General features: G+C 50.5%; 8 protein-coding genes across 8 annotated transcripts; 5 read left to right on the top strand and 3 right to left on the bottom strand.

Moving 5' to 3' along the window:
* Positions 1–583: 583 nt before the first annotated feature.
* Positions 584–1,316, bottom strand: BDQ94DRAFT_175143 (NAD(P)-binding protein; the record flags this gene model as incomplete). Its single annotated transcript, XM_026772459.1, has 3 exons — positions 584–872; positions 936–1,042; positions 1,104–1,316. The coding sequence occupies 3 exons, from the start codon at positions 1,314–1,316 to the stop codon at positions 584–586; spliced, it is 609 nt and encodes a 202-aa protein (XP_026621010.1).
* Positions 1,317–3,628: 2,312 nt separating this feature from the next.
* BDQ94DRAFT_184107 (uncharacterized protein) lies at positions 3,629–10,122 on the top strand (the record flags this gene model as incomplete). Its single annotated transcript, XM_026774562.1, has 5 exons — positions 3,629–4,087; positions 4,154–4,487; positions 4,548–4,823; positions 4,877–6,816; positions 6,859–10,122. The coding sequence occupies 5 exons, from the start codon at positions 3,629–3,631 to the stop codon at positions 9,985–9,987; spliced, it is 6,138 nt and encodes a 2,045-aa protein (XP_026621009.1). The 3' UTR covers positions 9,988–10,122.
* A 678-nt stretch (positions 10,123–10,800) lies between these two features.
* On the top strand, positions 10,801–11,936 carry BDQ94DRAFT_175141 (uncharacterized protein; the record flags this gene model as incomplete). Its single annotated transcript, XM_026772458.1, has 2 exons — positions 10,801–11,300; positions 11,366–11,936. 2 exons carry the CDS (start codon positions 10,801–10,803, stop codon positions 11,934–11,936), a joined length of 1,071 nt encoding a protein of 356 aa, XP_026621008.1.
* Positions 11,937–12,979: 1,043 nt separating this feature from the next.
* Positions 12,980–14,339, top strand: BDQ94DRAFT_163161 (uncharacterized protein; the record flags this gene model as incomplete). The annotated part of the gene is made up of 4 exons (XM_026769688.1): positions 12,980–13,198; positions 13,255–13,630; positions 13,687–13,804; positions 13,868–14,339. The coding sequence occupies 4 exons, from the start codon at positions 12,980–12,982 to the stop codon at positions 14,337–14,339; spliced, it is 1,185 nt and encodes a 394-aa protein (XP_026621007.1).
* An 838-nt stretch (positions 14,340–15,177) lies between these two features.
* On the top strand, positions 15,178–16,308 carry BDQ94DRAFT_184106 (aldo/keto reductase; the record flags this gene model as incomplete). The annotated part of the gene is made up of 2 exons (XM_026774561.1): positions 15,178–15,789; positions 15,847–16,308. 2 exons carry the CDS (start codon positions 15,178–15,180, stop codon positions 16,306–16,308), a joined length of 1,074 nt encoding a protein of 357 aa, XP_026621006.1.
* A 441-nt stretch (positions 16,309–16,749) lies between these two features.
* Positions 16,750–17,722, bottom strand: BDQ94DRAFT_175138 (uncharacterized protein; the record flags this gene model as incomplete). The annotated part of the gene is made up of 4 exons (XM_026772457.1): positions 16,750–16,764; positions 16,827–17,117; positions 17,169–17,590; positions 17,641–17,722. 4 exons carry the CDS (start codon positions 17,720–17,722, stop codon positions 16,750–16,752), a joined length of 810 nt encoding a protein of 269 aa, XP_026621005.1.
* Positions 17,723–18,011: 289 nt separating this feature from the next.
* BDQ94DRAFT_163159 (SDR family NAD(P)-dependent oxidoreductase) lies at positions 18,012–18,875 on the top strand (the record flags this gene model as incomplete). The annotated part of the gene is made up of 2 exons (XM_026769687.1): positions 18,012–18,358; positions 18,413–18,875. 2 exons carry the CDS (start codon positions 18,012–18,014, stop codon positions 18,873–18,875), a joined length of 810 nt encoding a protein of 269 aa, XP_026621004.1.
* A 245-nt stretch (positions 18,876–19,120) lies between these two features.
* On the bottom strand, positions 19,121–20,073 carry BDQ94DRAFT_184100 (class II fructose-bisphosphate aldolase; the record flags this gene model as incomplete). Its single annotated transcript, XM_026774560.1, has 2 exons — positions 19,455–20,073; positions 19,121–19,391 (listed from the first exon to the last, which is right to left on the bottom strand). Exons 1-2 carry the CDS (start codon positions 20,039–20,041, stop codon positions 19,121–19,123), a joined length of 858 nt encoding a protein of 285 aa, XP_026621003.1. The 5' UTR covers positions 20,042–20,073.
* Between the last annotated feature and the right edge of the window lie 26 nt (positions 20,074–20,099).

The following is a 20,099-nucleotide window of genomic DNA, read 5'->3' as shown; positions in this document are numbered from 1 at the left end:
ATAAGATGTCTTCCTCTTCTAGATTTACCCACTGCTACGTCGTTAAGACTTTGCACAAAAGCTCTAGCATATCCAGAGCACCATTTATGCCATTTAAGACAGCTTCCCACCTTCTTTATAGACACTCAAATGCTAATCACTTTGGCGCAGAAAGGTATTGTAATTGCATGGCATAATTCCTAAACTGCCGACATCCTGCAACTTCCTGTAGCCTCCTGAAACTGCTACCCAAAGCTCGTTCGGTGAAACTGGAACCGCAACCCGCATCCCCTCTCAAGCTATCACCATGGATGACTCTGATTATTGTTAAAAAGGTCCTGGCCCAACCGAAGAGTGACGTTAATATTAAACTCACCCTGCCATTCCAACACCAGAATGTCCCATGGTCCCCTTCACCTTTCTCTTCAATGACCCTCAGCATCCCTTCTACACTCTCTTCTGGCTGAATTACGCCCTCAACGACCCAACCCAACTGAACATTCGCCATATCACTGCCGCAACAGATTAGCGCAACAAGCCTCACTTCGAACAAACGCAGCCAACTACCAGAGAGACTGAAAATAATTAGATGATATACTAGTACTCACGTTTCCACCTCGCCCGGATGCAGCGCCAACACGCACGTCCTGCCACCCTTTCGGGAAATTTCCGCCGCCATATGCCTCAACGACTGATTCAGGGCTGCTTTAGTAGCTGCATATACGGCAAATCCGTCTTCGTGGCTCCGAAATTGGCTCGCTGAGCCGGAGTCAGAGGAAATGAATATGAGCTTCTCTAATGGTGTGGTCGGGTCGATGGTAAGCATTCTTTGAGCGACAATTATCGGGCCAATTGTGTTGGTTTGCAGGTGGTGGGCAAATGACTGGAAGGAACTAAAAGATACAACAATGTGTGTGAGTATAAGCTACAATGGTGTACTTGGATGGCAGGCGTACATCTCCGTAGCACGATTCGGATATTGATTGATGCCGGCATTCAAAATGACATTCGTTAATCGTAGCCCTCCATCTCGCACGGCTCTTTGGACTCTGCGAGAAAAGTCCTAGTCTTATATGTTAGCTCTTATCTAGTCACCATTAGATGCTGTACGGTGCTTAACTTACGTCGATACTATCAGCCTTCGTAACGTCGCATTCCTCTACAGTGATCAGAGAAGCACCGTCCCGAGTATTCCGGGAAACTAGTTCGAAGAGCAGTTCAGCACTTGATAGGCTGCGCACTCCGGCGATAACCCGTTGTCCAGAGTTTGCTAGCTGCCGGACGAACTCAAGGCCAATTCCTCTGGATGCACCTACGACAACCCATATTCCGGACATTTTGGTCGATTGTCGCGGCGTGATAGTTGTGAGAAGATCAATGGGAGGCAGAACAGCAGAAAAGAATTCAAATTGGGCATTGAGATGGGCTTCGTCTTTGAGGCAACCTGCTGCCCAGCGCCCTGGTCCTGTCTTTGTGAGGGGGTGGGCGTATCTTTTTCCCAAAATGGAAAGGCTGTGGAGTCAGGATGCAAAGAAACAGATAAGGACAGCCGCGCAGATCGGGAGAGTCTCTCTCCCTCTTCAACCACTGGATAGGCATGTCTCTCACTCTCCAACATCAACTCACACGCATCATACCACAACGAGTACGTAAGGCTCCGTATTCACGAACTGGTTGCTTCATGCTTCATTGCGACTTGAAAATTCGTTTTTGCCCGATCAGGCCGGGATCTACGTTATTAGTCAGCGGGCTTTATACGGAAGATGACCAGCAGTTGAATTGGATCAGTACTGCTTGCCCTTGAAGGTGGTACTAATCGCCATGCCTAATAGAAGGTAGTATCTAGGGATTTCATTTTTATTCCTACGAGCTCTACTACTGTGTTCTGGAATTTCCTTGTAGTTTTTATGCGCTGACTTTTGAGTGTCGAACCGTTAACGGTGTCAACAGTTCTGGTGGGATAAATATATATCAACGACTTCCAACAGACCCACTCCTGTTAGGTAGGCAGTCGCCACCGATGGAGGCCATCCTAGACGTCCCATACATGAAACAGGAAATCAACCGGTTGACGGGAGTACCGCTAGGCATCTAGCTTACTGAAGCACCATGGCTCTACTTCTGACGGGGCGCCCGATCACAACTAGTGCTACCATTACTGGTGACTGAGTCGAGCGATTCTAGTTCACCAGCCTCGTCAGACTCTCATAAGCTTTCCCACATGGTATTCTATCCCACCACGATCTGAAGGGCAAGTTGACCAGACCACTTGCAGCAGGTTAGAAAAGATCGCACTTGGCACGAAGGCTCTGACCCACTTAGATCTTCATTGGTAATCATCTGCAAACTCACGTCAAAGACCGCACATATCCCAAAACTAAGGTATCCCACTCGTCAATGGATCAATGGCACACATGAAAGCTTGAGTTAGGAACGACAATTGTCAAGTGTCATTGTCATGGAGGGTTCCAGTGGGAACGAAGGGGCGCCGCATGCGGTGATGCCCCACTCGAACCGTAACATTCGATCGGACTGCCGCGCATCCCCGATTCGATGGAATTCTCCGATCTGTTGGTGTGACGTTGTTGGATGAATAATTATATTGCCTATGATGTATCAGAGACTATTAGCGTGGGCCAGAGGGATCCTACTCATCCTGTCGCTTAGGTGACTTGTTCCAGGCGAAGAGCTTGCATTGTATTAGACTTTCTTTCGCTGTGCGCGCATTCATCCCGAGGGAAGGGGGCCACGAAATCCTGCCAAATGAACAGTGGACGACCAACTAATCGTACTGGGCGCCAATAGGAGAGACATATCAAAACTGCCCCAGCCAATTCAGACACTGTTACATTGATACATGTCGGACACCCCGAAAGACCTGTCGTTGCACCTTTACTTATAGCATTCCAAGTCGTTCTCCTTGGATACCCACCCCCGAGAGATTTAGCTCTGCTGATCGTTTCCGGTCATCACAGCGATCGGTCGGATCTCCATTGTTCCACTCTCTGCAATCCTATTTGTTAGGAGCAAACCCAATTCAAAAGCTTACCTATGTTGATCAGCTCGCCAATCAATCTTTCCACTTTGTCCCAGCTTCGGCTTGGCCGCTGTTCAGCCATGGCTTGATAGCAGTCATGTCGTTGCAGGACAGCTGTACCAACCAATATACGGTCGGATGAGTCCGCGGGAGGAGACTCCCCCGGCGGGCCCATCGTGGATCGGGAGCTGGAGTGGGGAGACTCAGATTCTATCGTACATGTTACTGGCCATGCTGGGTCTTCCTTGCACCAAGCTGGGGGTAGCTAGCTAGCTTTGAGTTCTGATCTACCTCATGTTGACGTCTTGCATTGGGTGAGAGAAATACGGACACGCCGTGGAGATGCGGCTATAGAAGATATAAAAGTGCGAAAGATGTACCCTGATCGTTTGATGAGCATCGTCAAAGTTCGCGTTCAAGAATACACTCCTCATTGATACCGTGCGACAACCAACTGATGTTGAAATCAACATCTGCTTGAATGTCCATCACTCACGAAAGCTTCTGACCTTCATATGACGTTTGGCATTTATTGTTGTTATTCTTCATGATTAATTACTTAAACCTCTTTGTTGACCCCCTCTATCAATAATCTAATTAATTAAACTCATAATGGCCACCTCCTTCCAACCCAACGTGCACTACACCTTCGGGTCGCCCCTGTCTGCTAGTTCTATCTTCGGCACGCGTCAGGCGTCGAATATTCTGGACCAGGAGAGTTACTCGAACAGCACCTTTCAATCCGGAAGTTCCAGACATGTGTCGAGAAGAGTCAGCAGCAGTGGGAACACCGCACTGGCGGATGTGGTTAACACTCTCACTCGACGGAGCAGCGATGCGATGATGGCATCCAAAATCAATGATGCCGACTATGAGACATTACTGAACTGGATCCGAGCTGAACGGATGGGGAAGCTACCCCCTGAGGGAAGCAGCTACGACAAGGCCCTAGTCTGGGCTGTTTTGTTCGTGGGACGCCTCCATTCCTTCGATTCAGCCATTGGACACTTCGCCGGCGACAGCCACATGGCGGCTCAGCTGGCCTATGTATATTGTGCTAATTTGCTTGAGGTATGTGTCCAAGACTTATATTCAACACCAAGAAACATGTTATGGATTGTTGACATTGGTGCATAGCTCGGAGAGCAAAATGCATCCGCACTTCAAGACCTCTTCGGGTTCTTTTACCGCTGCTCGACTGGGCTCGGGAACCTGCTGGACAGGACGGAACTCTTCGATGTATCCAAGGATATCAAGGACCAGCTGATTCTCGCATTGGCTGACCTTGTTACTCTGGTCGCTGGTGTTGCGGGCCACTTCAACCGCGCCTTGCAGAACTCTGAGACGGTGGAAATTGACATCTATCATCAATTTTCCGATTCGCTCAGCAGCTTTCACAGTCGCTGCGAGACCGTCTCAGACTTGATGTGGAGGCACCAACTTGTTCGTGAGGGTTTGAATGGTGATAAAGGTTAGCAAAAACCTTTAATATGATTTAGTGAAAACGGTTTGCTGACCAGAATTACCGTAGTGACCGAAATCAAGACCATCAGAAGCTGGCTGGAGCCAGAAGATCCAGCTCTCACCAATATCACCGAAAACACTGCTCATTTTGCTCAGGAGCGCGAGGAGTCAACTTGCCTCTGGGTGTCCCAGTACTTGACCAGGTTCCTCAAGAGTAACAACCAAGTCCTCTCCTTTGTGGGCAAGCCGGGCTCCGGTAAATCAATCTTGTCAACGGTCATCAACGACCATTTGCAGCATCCAGTTGGAGGTGTGACCTACAAGCCAATTTTTGCGCCAATCAGTAAGTACAAATCGAGAATGCTTTATATCCAGCGTCTCTAATATACCCGACAGATGGCCGGGTGGCTGCGAATACCACGCCACGGGCTATTGCGAAGACAATCCTGTCCCAGCTGTTCGGCAAACGCATCGGCAATGTACGCCTCTATCAGATCCTAGCCGATGCATATGAGCGCAGCCAGAGAACTGTTGACGAAGATGCGTACGACAACATTCTCTGGAATGCCTTGGGCAATTCGCTCAATGCCAGTCTGAAGAACGCCAAAGAACTTGTTCTGGTCGTCGATGGCGTTGACGAGGCCAGCTGCGGCGAGACACCTTTGTTGCGAAAGCTCCAAGAGGCTGTTCAGAACGCCGGTAATGTGAAATTGATTGTTTTTGGCTCCCAGAAGCCGAATCAATTCCCGTCTCAGACTACGGTGAACGTCACTCCAGAGCTGATCTTCGATGACATTGCCGCTGTGGCACGTAAGATCCTGCAACAGAGTCACGCCTTTAATTCTATGTCGGAAGATGATCAGGAGCTCAATGTGACCCGGATTGCAGAGGCCTCACAGGGTTCCTTCCTATGGGCCAAGCTTGCTGCGAAGCGTGTTCGGGATGAGCATCCAACGAACGCAAATTCTCTGACAAGGTCTATCCAGAGCATTGCCAACGCGGGATACAGCGTCACTGCTCTGGTTTCCCAGTCCCTGCATTCGAAGTTGAATGATGATGGGAAGAAGATTGTAACTTGGCTCGCAACTGCGGTCCGCCCACTCAGCAAGAGCGAATTGACATCTCTGGTATCTATCGATTTGAGCAAGGGCTCGTATACCGAGCGAGATATTGATATCCAGCATACTCTTAAGCCTGTTGCCTCGCTCGTGTTCATTCAAAACAACATGGTCTTCCTTAGACATGGACAAATTCGCTCGGCCATTCTCGACATCTTTGCCAAGGAAAAGTTCCTTCCGGCCATCAAGAACCGAAACAGCGATTTGACGCAAAGGCTTCTGTTCTACACTAAGCAAGCCGTGACTGAGAGCCACGACCCGTCTTTGAGTCCTCTGGACGAGAAGGTTACTCAGACCTATCTGGATAAGCACCCTCTTCTGGACTTCGCCCTTCGGTACTGGGTGAATCACGCCAGCCTGGCGTATGGTTGCACCACTGATCGGGAGATTGTCACGGCGGGAAATGAACTGAGATCTGTTATCCCAACCTCTCCCACGGTCCCCTTGTTGGAGATGACTGTATGGGAGGGCAAGTCGACCCCGGCGCTCAAGTCACTGCATGAGACCCAGACGCGTCTCTACCGCCAGATCCTGACAACCAATCATCCCACTACGCTCCAAGCAATTCTGTGCCAGGCTCTTTTCTATCGACGCATCCATGATAGCCTACCTGCGCAGGTCAGTCAGATCTTTTATGATGCGGCAGTGATCAGTAAAGATGTGCTTTCCGAGAGTCACCTCATCACGATGCAGATGACCAAGTTCTATCTGGAAACCACTGCAGACCAAGTCATTGAGTCTAAGACCGACGTCATGATCAAGCGTGTTCAGATGCTCGAACTGCTTGTGGAATGTTACAAGATCCATTACGGAGCCACAAGCACCATAGTGACCTCCACATTGACCCAGCTGTCCCAGCACTACATTTCCATCAAGGAGGAACACAAAGCTAAAGAAATTGAAGAATGGCTTCACACCACGACAGAAAAGCATCACACGCGCAATCAGAGTAAGACTCGACAGGTTGATGGGTCGTTGCTGGTTCACATCCGTGGCCGTCAAGATACCTACGACCAAGGCACTACCCTCACTTGGGAGAATATTGAAACTGACGAGCTGATTTCTTGGACGGTGGATGTCGAAAATCTCTTTAGTCGGGCGGAAAAGGCCGTAGCTGCGGGACACTGGAGGGAGGCAGAAAGCCTCTACGTTGAGCTCTGGCAGCACACCAGCAAGGAGTACCGGGTCAATCGATCTAGTGAATGGGAATTGAGAAATGTGAGAGCAGTGATAGCCTACTCCAAATTTCTCAAGTCTCAGGCGAGAGAGTCCGAGGCCGCATCCATTCTTGAGGGCTTCTGGGAGGAGTATGAGCAAACCACCTCAAGCTCAGAGGCAGTGGTGTCTCATTTCCTCGATGTCGCACACCTTATGAAGTCAGTTGGTTTGTCTCGAGTAGCGCTCAACGTGTTCAAGCATATCTCTCGGAACAGCACTCGGCAAAGCTCCACCTATCAGGAAGCCGAGCAGTACATCCAGTCCACAAGTCGGGAAATTATGCAGAGCACCAGCTTCGAGTCGTTCCAGACTGAGTCCAGCCTGGAGGAAATTGTGTACCAGTCTTCCAGCACTGATGAAGTCACTATAAAGGCTTCCAATAAGCTGTTGGAACTGTATCTGTCTCAGCACCGGTGGCAGGATGCGACTAAGGTCTTGAAACAGCTTCTGCGCAGCATCTGGCCGGCGTTGTTCGCCCCTTCTCTGGATGATGTCGTCCTTCCCTCAACCAATCTGAACAGGGCTATCGAGCTAACGGAGCGCCTGAGCAACTGCTATCGGTCCCGACGTTATCAGCTTAAGGAAGAAGATATCCGAGTTCGTCTCTATCGCGCCGTTCGGCGTGATCGACCCGCCGGTGATCAGCTACTTGAGAAAGTGACAACCAGCCTGCTGCGCCTCTACGAGCGTACCTCTCAGACGGACAAGGTGATCACTATCCATCAAGATAAGCTCCACGACTACACCAAGCGTTTTGGCGGTAGCCACCCTACCGTTCTGAAGGAGCTGTGGACCTTGGCTGAGCTCACCCGTCCCCGGCCCGTGGCCGTTGACTATTACCGTCAGATAGTCTCTATTTTGAACAAGGATTCCGAAAAGTGTCACCCAGATGCTTTCGAGCCCTTGCTTGTGGTGGCTACGGAGCTCCTGAACCAAGGCCGCTACACTGAAGCACTGAAACCTTGCCGGGTGCTGTTCAATACGCTGCAAAACCCGAAGATTAGCCCCAAGCTCCAAGACCAAGCCTTTGTGCAGACAATTTATGAGCGTTACGTCCACTGCCTACGCATGGTTCAGAGCGATACTGCTTCGATTCATGATGTGACAGTCCAGTATCGGAAATCGTGCATCAGTCTGTTCGGCTCGACTGCTACAATCACAATCCAAGCAACCAAGACATTGGCCCACATCTGCCTGGAATCCAAGCAATATGAATCGGAGGCAGTTCAGCTTTACAAGACGCTCCTCGATACCAGGTCCACTGATGTCGAGATCGACTATGATGACATTCGTGCTACGCTGGACACTATGACTGTATCAGATAGTGTCGAAGTCTCCCAAAAGGAGTTCTCCTCCATGACCGAGTCAGAGGTGCGGAACTGGGTGTCCATCCGTACCCGCAGCTTGTCTTCCATCCGGTCTACGCAGGGATGGGCGCACGAGGAGGCCCTATCTCAGATGGAGGAGATCACCTCCTTGTACACTAAGCGTGGAGAAACGCACCAGGCTGTTTCGATGCTACAGGAGGCGACCTCTCAGATTCTGACTTCACAGACCTCAGCCACCCAGCTGACGGCAGCAGCAAAGAGCATTGTCTCTAGCTATATCGAGGCGGGCGAGACCCACAGAGCCAAGGAATTGAGTCAAGAGCTCTATCGCCAGCTGATCCTGAAGGACTCTTCCAACGTGTCTCTCTTCAGCTTCGACGTGACTTCCAGCCAGCGAGAGAACCTGGCCTTCCTGGCTCAGGTTGAGTACAGCCTCCGTGTCCGCGAAGATTCCACGGTCACTCTGAATGAGATCTACTCCACGCTTACCATGGAGTATATGTTCATGGAGCGCTTCCAGTCCGAAATCAGCTCCAAGAGTACCAGCCTGCAGACGTTGACAGCCACCGTCCCCCGTTTGTACGGGTTTTTGGTGTCTCGGAACCGCCAGTCCGCGGCCAACCGTGTGATTGAACAATTCTCCAACTACTTCCTCAACAATGAGGGTAGCAGCCTGAAGGTCAACAGTCATCAGGCTAGAGTGTTTACCGAGACGATTCTGGAGTATTTCAGCACACACAAGTCGCGGGATCTCATCCGCTCGGTTGCTATCGCGTCCTACAACCGGACCACGCAGCTGCTGGCATCAGGCAATTATCAGGCAGCATGCGACTTGGCCTTGACTGCATTCCGCTACGTCTGGTCCCACCAAGGATACTCCTCAGAATCGACCCTTAAGCTCGTGTTTAAGCTGGGATTGGTCATTGCCGGTCGTGACCTCAAGGGAGAACCACCGGCGTCCACGCGCAAGGAAATGCTTAATGTGTCAGGCACCATCATGCGCGACACGCTGGATTACTTCCAGAGCCACAACATTGATATGGCTCAGCTGGATCTCGTGAACCTGGAGAGCCTGATTGGCGTGCTCGATGAGCAGCACGACTACCATACGCTTGCTTGGATTCTCACCTCACTCTGGAATTCCCGCGATACTCACGAGATCTGGAACGCTCAGAGCGACCAGGAGGTTTCTCAGCAACAGTTCCAGTACACTCTGGCTCTTGGCCGCTGGCTGGTCATTACCCGTTACCTGATTGGCGACTACACGGCTGCCATTCGGTTGGCCGAGGACATCGTCTACAACTGCGCGCGGGTTCAGGGACCACGTCACTCCAGCACGGTGGAGATGACTGTCCTCCTTTCCCAGATGTACACCAGCGTGGCACAGGGCTACCAGAACCAGAAGGACCGTCGCGAGCTGGCCTACCGGTACTACAAGAAGGCCGCGGCGGTGCACGAGAACGCACTGCGCTACTTCATTGATCCGACCTCGATCTCCGCATCGGAGATGGAGGGAGGCGTCCTCTCGGGTCTCTCCTCGCCTGCTTCTAGCCCTGGAGTGGGCACAGAGGACGAAGGAAAGTTTGTGCGCAAGCATCTGCACCTGCTTAAGCTTGCTGTTGAGCGCCTGGGCGACTGGCCGAAGGAATACTCCGAGTACGAGCGCCTCAACAGCGACCTGTTCCGGACCTACTCCAACGACCTCAAGGGCGTGGAAGGAATCGAAAAATGGAACCTGAAGCGGTTCGGTTCCGGTCGCGCTGAGGCTAGTGATGACCTTCTCTCGACTGGCATCGAGAACCAGGGCGTGGGCTTCTATGAACGCCTGGCTATTGCCGTCTAAGCTTACATCACCAGGTTTGTGATGCAGCAAAAGTGTTTTCTGTTTTAGTGGATTCTCTGGATAATTCAATTTGTGTACGTAGTTACCATGGAAAATAAGGACACAGGAAGCACTCAAAAACGGGCAAAACCAGACTGATTCAACAAGTGAGTGCCTATAGTAGTTAGTCACAAATGATGATTTAAATTTCGGGTTTTGTTGACGCAATTATATATATATATTTCCTGCTGGATTAGACAAGGGCATTAAGCCCTACGTAGCAGTATTCATTCAATTCGGATATTCACTGCCAGTAGACCGTGTGATCTATTGTTATCGAGTGGAGACCCTTACTAGTTAGGTGGAAAGGAGGGATCCATAATATAGCTAAATCCATACAATTAGTATCCGACCACCTTGAATAATATGAGGCCCTATACGTTCTGGATAGAGCGGTGACCCGTCCAACAATTGGAGAAGACAGGAAATGACAGGCCAGTCCATACAGGGCTGAGAAATTCGGGCAGTTGCCATCTATTGGTGCGGATTCCGGATGTTCTTCAGGCGGACGTTTCAGCCCTCGCCTTAGCCTGAAACCGTAATTTGATTGAAGGCCTTGATTCCGAGAGAACCGAGGATATGGCCTGGGCTATATATAAAGGAAGCTTTTCCCCATGTTCTCATTTGAAAAGCTAGCTGTCTATCGTTATATTTCTTTTATCATCTAATTCTCTGGTTCTGACGGCACTGGTGGCCTCAGCCTTTCCATTCATTATAGTAGTTCAGTTTTACATTTACTCTTTGAATACCAACTAACTCTACCAAACGCTCACCATGCACGTCCTCAGCATCCTTGCTATTCTTCCCTCCGTCGCTCTCGGCGCTGTGCTGCCTGCTGCTCTCCAGAGTTCCACCAAGGTCGCCAAGCGGGACTCCTGGGGAGGCAGTGTCTCGTTGGGTCCGACCAAGTCCGACATTATCAACGCCGTCACCACCATCATTCCTGGAGTCGCTCCCTCTACTCAGAATGGCGAGCTGTTCCTCTGGCCAGGAATGAGCAACGGAACTGGTGATCTCATCCAGACCACGCTTGAAAGCTGGCCTAGCAACTCCTGGTGCGGTGCCACTACAGGCCAGTGGTGTGTGCGGGCCAGTATCTTCGGCTCGTTCGGACAGCTGGATGGTACTGGCTCGCCCGTCAGTGCCAACGACCACGTTCGTATCGAGTACAACCTCGCTTCTGATGGCGAGACCTGGACTCAGAATGTCACCAACGCCTTGACGGGTGCTGCTCTATCCAGCTACTCTTATGCTGCGGGGCCCTACATGACTGGGTAAGTCACCGATGAATGGACTATACAGAAGTTGCTCTACTAACCATCTCTGCTATTGCTCCTAGATATGGCACCGGCACCGAATGCGACAGCGATTGCACCGGCACCGTGGCAGACCAGCTCTATCTCAACACCACCATCACCCTGCGTGAGGCGGACACCAGTTTCGGCGACACCATCGCAACGGGCGCGGGCGCCACATACACCGGTCTAACTTCCAGCGAAGGCGGCAAGGTCTGGAACATCGCCACTATCAGCATTCCTGCTATGGGGTCTCAAACTGCTGTCGCTTCGTCCACTGCGTCTGTGGCTACCCACGCGACCCCGACCCCTTCAGCTGCTGGTATTGTTTCTACCGACGAGGCGACTGACCCAGCTGCTGCTTCGGCCGCTCAGGAATCCGGCTCTGTGCCGTCCATCGCTCCTTCGGTCGCTGGATCTGGTGCTGCGCCCTCACAATCCAGCTCTGGCCCCGGATTTCGATCCGGTTCTGGCTCCGGGTTTGGCTCTGCGCCGTTCCCATCTGGGTCTGCCCCTGGGTCGCAGTCGAACCCTCAGTCTGGTTCTCAATCGGGCTCTAAGGCTGGCTCTGAATCCTCACCTGGTGATGACAATGAGCCCTGCCCTGAGTGGTAATTTGGATATCCTTGAGGATTTGGTGTTGCCCGCTCTAGGTCGGAGGAGCGCTTCGAGGAGAGTTTGTACATTTTAAGCCGTTATCAAATCTCTCTTCTCAGCCCACCTACTTGACCTGTTGTTCATCAACTTAGGCCTAGTAGGTGACAGGCACCATTTTGATCTTTTTGAGCGTATTTATATAGGGCTGAGCAGCTAAAATAATCGGCCTAATTAGACAAGTGTTTCTTAATAAGAATGGCAGGTTTTATGGTAAATCACTTGGCAAGGTCTCGGATTGAAAATGCACTCTCGCAACAAATACACTACTTCTCCACTTGCACTGTCAAGGGCATTTTTGTTAGTCATTCTGGTCTCCATCCATCCCATCCTACATCGTCTGACGGGACATTAATTGGATAGCTTGTCATTGGATTTGAGAAACACCAAGAGGTAAATTTAGCTCCGCTGGGATCAACTCTAATATTTGGCTGTCAACTGACTTATCTTAATCACAGCCAGTCCCGACTGGAACCCTGGAGGGGAATCCCAAGAGCTACGAGCTAATGATATTAAGGGGGTGGAGCGCATGCAACAAGAGCCGGTCAATATGCTTAATTTGCCTTAGCGGGTGCGGGCCAGAGGATGCCCGGGCCCAACGGTGTCGTTTCACTTAAAGTGGATTCCGACGATCGTCCGGCCGTTGAGCAACTTTGAGTAATCCAGTGGGCCCGATCAACCAGCACACAATAGCCAGCTGAGCGTGTTCGTTGCACCGGCCAGTACCAAGCAGTGCACCTTAATCGCACATCCCGAACGACGCGTGGTTTTTCGCTGAATTTGACCCTATCACAACTGCACAATGCGATCCCACCCCAACTTTGTTTCCGCCCCGGGGCTTATCTGGCACCAAATATATCGCTCGCCGGCTTGGCTATCATTCCAGGTCTGTGCGATGATCGTGGCCTTTGGAACCCAATAATCCTTTTTATCGTCTGTCGCCCTTGCGTAGATATTCCCTTTGTCCCCTTCATTTTTCCTCTTTGCTATGACTCCCTGCGGAGATGAGTGCCGGATTGTCCCCGCCCAATGGAACTGGTGGGAATAGTACCACCGGCAGTCCGCGGCCGAGGCCAACCTCTGCGGTCAACTTTGGCCCAGAGCTGCTGATTGCCATTTGGACAATGAATGCGTTGTCCATTATAGTTGTGGCGATGCGCTCAGTGAGCAATGCCAAGTTTGGCAATTTTGAGATCAGTGATATAGTCACTTTATTGGCACTGGTCAGTGCATGAACTTGCCTTCCTCCGACGTCACTAACATTCGGTTAAATGCATAGACGCTGCTTGTGATTGCCGCAGTGCTGTCAAGTGTCGCAGTGGACTATGGGTACGGAAAGACCGCCAGCTCGTTGGAGCTGCATCACGCAATGAGCTCCCTCAAGTACTCCACTATCAGTCAGGCCGTGGTAACGCTTGCTGCAACTGCCGGTCGTCTGGCGTTTATCATTTATCTCATCGAGCTGCTGGCAGCCCGAAAGTTACACCGGATCACCCTATGGACTCTCGTGCCATTGCAGGTGATGGTCAATATCATCAGCGTGTTCTTACTGTTCTTTCAATGTTCGACACATGTGGAGGAATTATTCAACCCAAGCCAAAGCACCCATTGCATGTCGCTGAAGATTCAGATTGACTATGCTTATTTTCAGGGTGGTATGCTTTCTCTATCACGACTCTTTGGAAATGCGCCTTCTGATAGTCTCCAATAGCATTCAATTCCGCCTGTGATCTCCTTCTCGCCTCTTTTCCAATATACATCTTCTGGCGATTTAATTGGAACGTCAGAGTCAAGCTTGTTCTAATCTCTCTCCTGAGTTTGGGAGTATTGTAAGTAGCTCATCAACTATCCATGATCTCATGCAGAACTAACCATTAAACCAATCACTACAGAGCCATGGCTGCTTCACTAGTCAAAACTATCGAATATCCAACCATCATGACCTCTACCAACCCTCGCACCAACCACGTCACCCTTCTACGGTGGATGTTCGTCGAAGCAGGCGTGGTGCTCATCACCGCATCTATACCCTGTCTCCGACCGCTTGTTGTCCACTGGATCAAGAAATTCATCAAACGAGCACCCACTTTACACACGAGAATGGACAACCCCGAAGCTACGCAGAGCACGACGCTTAATGTCAGTCAAATGACGCAGGACTGGAAGAAACGATGGATCATGCCGTACATGCAGCAAACTCAGTCTGGGGAGAACTTGGAGCAACATATCCTGGCTAATATCTCGACACATATCTTTGCTGGCGACAGGGAGTTTCTCGATCGACAGGTTCCGGGTATTGTCAAGAAGGTGGAGGTTACTGTGGTGGCGGATGAGATTCCGTTGACGGAGGTTGAGCATACGTGACTTCTTCACGATTGATTTTTCATGTTTCAATTAAATTATGTATATTTATGTTTACTTTACTGGTCATGGTAACTATGTAGATCTATATGCCATCAATAGTCTTTGAGCTCTTCTAAGTGTAACTAGGGTGATGAACCTCTCGGCATTGGCTCCGTCTCGCGGTCACTACAGCGGCTAATAGCGGCACCGGGTAATTGACTTTCAGTACGTCCACTGATTTGCCAATTGGGGTTTGGATGGGATTACAGATTAAGTATACATTATTGCTTTTAATTCTACAGGGGAAGGCTGTGTTATTCACACATTCCCCCCGCGCTTTTTGGTAATTCTGGTCTATTTGTATTGTGTTCTGGCAGGTATAATCGAGTGAATTTTCCAATCTTCCATATCGACGACCATTCAATGAATCGTTGAGAATCAGAGTAGGGGGGCTACTAGAGATATCCCTAGTGGCCTTATTTAAACAATGCAACAATATACATTTAAGCTTATGTGGATATTGATGTCCATCCGTTATGCTTATCCCGTTAGATCGGTGATTACAGTAGCCGACGACCGCTATTACCCGCCACCAAATCTTACTGCGGAGTAGTACCGACACGGTGTCATGCAGGCTTACAGATTCCTGCTTACGTTGGAGCAACCAACCGTCGCAGTGGCTTATAGCCTTACGACCAGTGCAGATATATTCCCCTTCTAGCCGTAGACCACATACCAATGAACAATATATTTACTCCGTTACTTCTCCTCAATTCGGCCGTCACAAGGTTGAGGTAATCACAACCTCTTGGCAGCAACATCACCCAGAATACTAGTACCTTCCTACTACACCCTCAACATGGCTACAGCAACCGCAGCAGTCAACTCCACCGGCCCCCAAGTCCCCAGAGACCCAATCGTCTCCGTCAAATCAACAAGCGGCACTCACCCTCCCACCACCCGCACAACATATACCCTCAACACGGGCGCCAAAATCCCCGCCCTCGGGGTCGGCACCTTCCAAGACCCCGACTCCCAAGAAGACACCGTCTGCCAAGTCTTACAGCGTGGTATGCGGCTAATCGACACAGCACGGGTCTACGGCGTGGAACAGCAAGTCGGCAGGGGAATCAAGAAGAGCGGCGTCCCCCGCGAAGAGATCTTCCTTGGCACGAAGCTCTGGTGTAACGATTTCCACCCCGACGATGTGGAGCGCGCGGTGGATGATTCTTTGCGGGACCTGGATACGCCCTACGTCGATTTATTGTTGATGCATTATCCGTGCACGTTCAAGCGGGGCGAAGATCGGTTTCCCCGCGATGCGGAGGGGAGGATGATACATGGGGAGACTGCGTTTGTGGATACGTGGAGGGCGTTGGAGAAGGTGGTTAAGACGGGTAAGGTGAGGGCCATTGGGGTGTCGAATTTCAGCAAGGGTGAGATTGAGACGTTGCTTAGGGAGACTTCTACTGTAGGTCCCTTTTCTTTTACTTTCATCTGATTACTTGACTGAAAGTGATACATGCAGGTCCCCGCCGTGCACCAAATGGAAGTCCACCCCTACCTCCAGCAGAAGGGCTTCAACGAGTGGCTTCGCGAAAAGGGTATTCACGTCGTCCAGTTCAGTCCCCTCGGGAACATGAACGACTTCTACCGCCAGGCAGGATGGTCGAAGGAAATCGCGCACATGATGCGGGTGATTGATCAGCCCATCCTCAAAGAGATCGGACAGAAATACGGCAAGAGTCCAGTGCAAGTTGTGCTTGCGTGGGGGATTAATAGCGGCCGCTCGGTTATTCCGAAGACTGTGATCGATTGGCAGATTGAGGAGAATTTGGCTGCTGATTTTGAGCTGGATGCAGAGGATATGGCTCGAATTGCTACATTGGATGCAAAGGCGCGGTTCAATGACCCTAGTTTTGATTATGAGTGGCGGTTGTATAGTGATTTGGAGGGAATTGATGGCACCATGAAGGGGAGAACACACTAGGATCTGAAAGTACGGGGCCAATGCGTTTACGTTTAATTTGGAATGATGGATTTGAAGGTTACTGCGTAGGCTGATATTGTGGAAGATCATGTCTAATGATTCTATTCATTTCGTTAACGCCGTTTGAATGCCATGCTATAGTTATGCTTCACAAAACGTGAAGCATTCTACCTAAACTGCAAGAGTATTTCTCTTCGTATACAAGAAACTAAGGCGATTCACAACTTTATTAAAAGGACTGTGCTACGCACGCAGCACAACATTAAACGACCCATACCGCGCGCCCAGTAAAGCGTTTCATAGTTTCATCTATTTGGTAGTCTAGAGAAATACGAGATATGTGAAGAAACTCAGCCTGTATTGAAGTGCTCCATGAATGCTCTTGGAGGTAAACCAACTCATTAACTCGACATCCACAAAACAGGACCTCGCCATGGAAGATTACATTTCAACAAACTGTTCAAGTCAGTATCATTCAAGATCTTAGAAAGAGTCATCAAACACTCACTTCCAATCACCCCATTCACCGGGATATCAATAGATGTCGTATAGCTAGCAGCATCACTCAGCAGATATACATAAGCACCTCCGAGCTCTTGCACCTCCGCCAGTCGCGGAAATCCTCCGTAATACTTAAGTTGCTGCTCCCAGTCGGGCTGCTGTGGTACCCAGTATGTCATGGCAGTTTTGACCAAACCTGGCGAGACACTGTTCACGCGGATGCCATACTGAGCCCATTCCATGGCCAATGTGTGAGTCATGTTTCGGACACCGGCCTTGGAAGCTCCATAAGGTGTGGATGGGACGCGCTAACATATCGTAAGCTACCATTCCATCGAAAAAAATGAACGACAACAGACCTTATTCGGTCGGTACGAGGCCATAGACGCAGTAAAAACAATTGACCCCTTAATTCCGAGCTTGATAAAAGCACGTGCCGCAGCACGGGCGCTATAGAACGCTCCGAAGAGGTTAACATTGAAGAGGGTCTCGATCTCCTCTTTGGTGAAATCCAGAGCAGCCTTGTGGTGAGTGCGACCGGCGTTGACTACCATGCCGTGCAGCGCACCGGCCTCTTCGATAATCTTGTCAATTGCTGCGGTGATAGTGGTTTCCTCTGTCACGTTTGCGTTAATGGCGCTGAGTTGCCCGGGGTAGCGCTTTTCCAGGGCGGCGAAGTCCTCTCCCGTCTCGCCGATGTCGATCGAGTAGACTTTGGCGGCACCGTTGGTGAGACAACATTCTGCGATACCGAGGCCAATTCCACGATTGGCGCCGGTTACTGGATAGAGATTAGAGATGTATCGCTGACGTGTTCCATGGTTTACTTACTTGCGATAATCTTGCCCCCGAGGCTGACCTGGGTCTGAGGAGCGCTGGCCTGGGGTATTTCTTGAGGGTCCGCAGAAGTCATTGTGATAATATCAATATGCTTGATACGATATAGGTAATGCCTTTCGAGAATATTGGCATTGTAGAAGACATTCAAAGGTCATTTTATAACATGTTTTGGTCATCTGCTCATACTCGATCACTCGAGTCGGGGATCCCCCGAGACGCGGAGGCGGGGAAGCGCGGGGATGCAATGCCTCGAGACGGGAACATTGATTGCATTCCATAACTTGAAAAGCTGCTACAGACACTACATTGTACGGAGATTAGTGTTTTCTTCTTGACAGTTCCTTTGTGTACAGGTTTCTGCAATGGCTCTACCAGCTTGCAATTTGCTCAAGGGCAAAACAGCTGCCATCACCGGCGGCACGACAGGGATCGGGCGTGCGATCGCATTGGCCTTCATCACCCAAGGCTGCAATGTCGCAGTCAACCATCTGGGTCTCCCCCAAGACGAGGTGCATCGGCACAGTCTGCTTGACGAAGTCAAGTCCATCCAACAAAGCGGCATTGCGGCTGGCAAGATTCTCGAGATTCCGGGCGATGTGACCGCCCCGGAGACCAGCATAAACCTCGTCAAAGAAGCCGTTTCTCAATGGGGCAAGCTAGATATTTTTGTCGCCAACGCAGGCGTGTTCAAACAAGCTGAATTTCTCCAGTGAGTCTATTATCCTACAGTGAACGATAGAGAAGTGGTCACTAACATACTCAGGATCGAGTCGTCTCTTCTCGACCACAGCATCGACGTCAACATCAAAGGCTGCTTCTACTCCTGCCAAGCAGCTGCTCGGCAGATGGTCAATCAGGGCCATGGCGGCTCCATCATCGGTATCTCCTCCGTCAGCGCGCTGGTCGGTGGAGGCCTCCAGACCCACTACACGCCCACTAAGGCCGCTGTGCTTTCCATGATGCAGTCCATGGCCATTTCACTGGGCAAGGATCGGATCAGATGCAATGCTCTGATGCCTGGCACTATTGCTACTCAGTTGGCTGATCATGATATGAAGAACCCTACCAAAAAGGCTGCGCTCGAGGCGCGTATTCCGTTGGGGCGGATCGGAAACCCGGACGATATGGCTGGCCCGGCGGTGTTTCTGGCTTGTGAGGAGATGAGTCGATATGTAAATGCCACGGGGCTGTTGGCGGATGGTGGGATGTTTAGTAATTTACAATAGATTGGTCTGAAAATAGTTTCTATGGTGATTTGCAGTTATTGGGTATACTCTACTTGTTCCCATAGTTTTATTACTGTCATGATTATGTTGCAAATGCAGACAGCTCTCCAAGTAGTATCCTAGGCTGCTAAACGTCGCCACTACTACGTGCTTGTCCTCTCTGTCATCATGGGAGATAGTGAAAAGTTGCTGGACTGAATGAATTCGACTAAGAAATCTCTCTATAATATCTCCATTACGCTCCCTCACGCCTTTCCCGCAGACCCACAGATTTCCATCCACTTCGCTGTCAAATCTGCCACTTTCTGGATTCCCTCCTCAATAAGCTGGGTGTGTGGTATCTTCCCCCCGTTATCCCGAAGATGATCATAGTAATCATCTAACACAAGTCGGTTTACATTAATCTTGGCCACTCCAGCCGCCACACAGCGCTGTATCAGTTCTGGCGGAAACCCATTCGTACCATGAATTGCCAAGCAAACTCTTCCATTGACTTGACTCCGAATCTTCTCAAACCTGCCACATCAACGTCAGCAAATTAGTTGTTTTGGGCATCACAAGATACTCAACCCAACTCACCGCTCAAAATCCAATTGCGGACCACGGGGGCCATATTCCCCATGAACATTTCCTATAGCCGGAGCAAGCACATCCACACCTGTGTCTATAAACTCATCCACCTCTTCCGCAGTGGTCATGCAAGCCTCCAACCCTGCCGTATCCATGACTCCGTCTTCTCCTCCCTCAATACGGCCCGGTTCAGCTTCGGTGACCTTCTCGCGCTCATTGCAGTATCGCACCAACTCGCGAGTCTTGCGCAGATTTACCTCCTTCTCATGATGAGACATGTCCACCATGATACTGTCGAAGGGCATATCCGCCGCCTGCTTGATGATGTCTTCCGACTGTGCATGGTCGAGGTGGATGCTGATGGGCACGGTCGCGCGACTGACTGCGTCCGCAGCAGTCCGCACAATCAAGCCATCCGTTGCTTTGACTGCCCAAGGGAAGAATTGTATTATAAGTGGCGAGCGCGCTGTTTCAGCTGCTCGGATATATCCCAGGATTTGTTCGAGGTTGTAGGCGATGACTGCGATGACGCCGTATCCGCCGGCGTGAGCATTGCGCAGAATGCGCCTGTGGCGGTTTTCTTCGTTCCAGGACATCGATGCGAGGAACAGTAAGTAAATTAGACGGGTGCAGCTGTGATACCATGGTTGCTTG

Source organism: Aspergillus welwitschiae (genome assembly GCF_003344945.1).
Source record: "Aspergillus welwitschiae strain CBS 139.54b unplaced genomic scaffold BDQ94scaffold_50, whole genome shotgun sequence".
Classification (NCBI taxonomy): domain Eukaryota; kingdom Fungi; phylum Ascomycota; class Eurotiomycetes; order Eurotiales; family Aspergillaceae; genus Aspergillus; species Aspergillus welwitschiae.
Note: the sequence above shows the minus strand (reverse complement) of the source record. Positions and strands in the feature narration are given on the sequence as shown.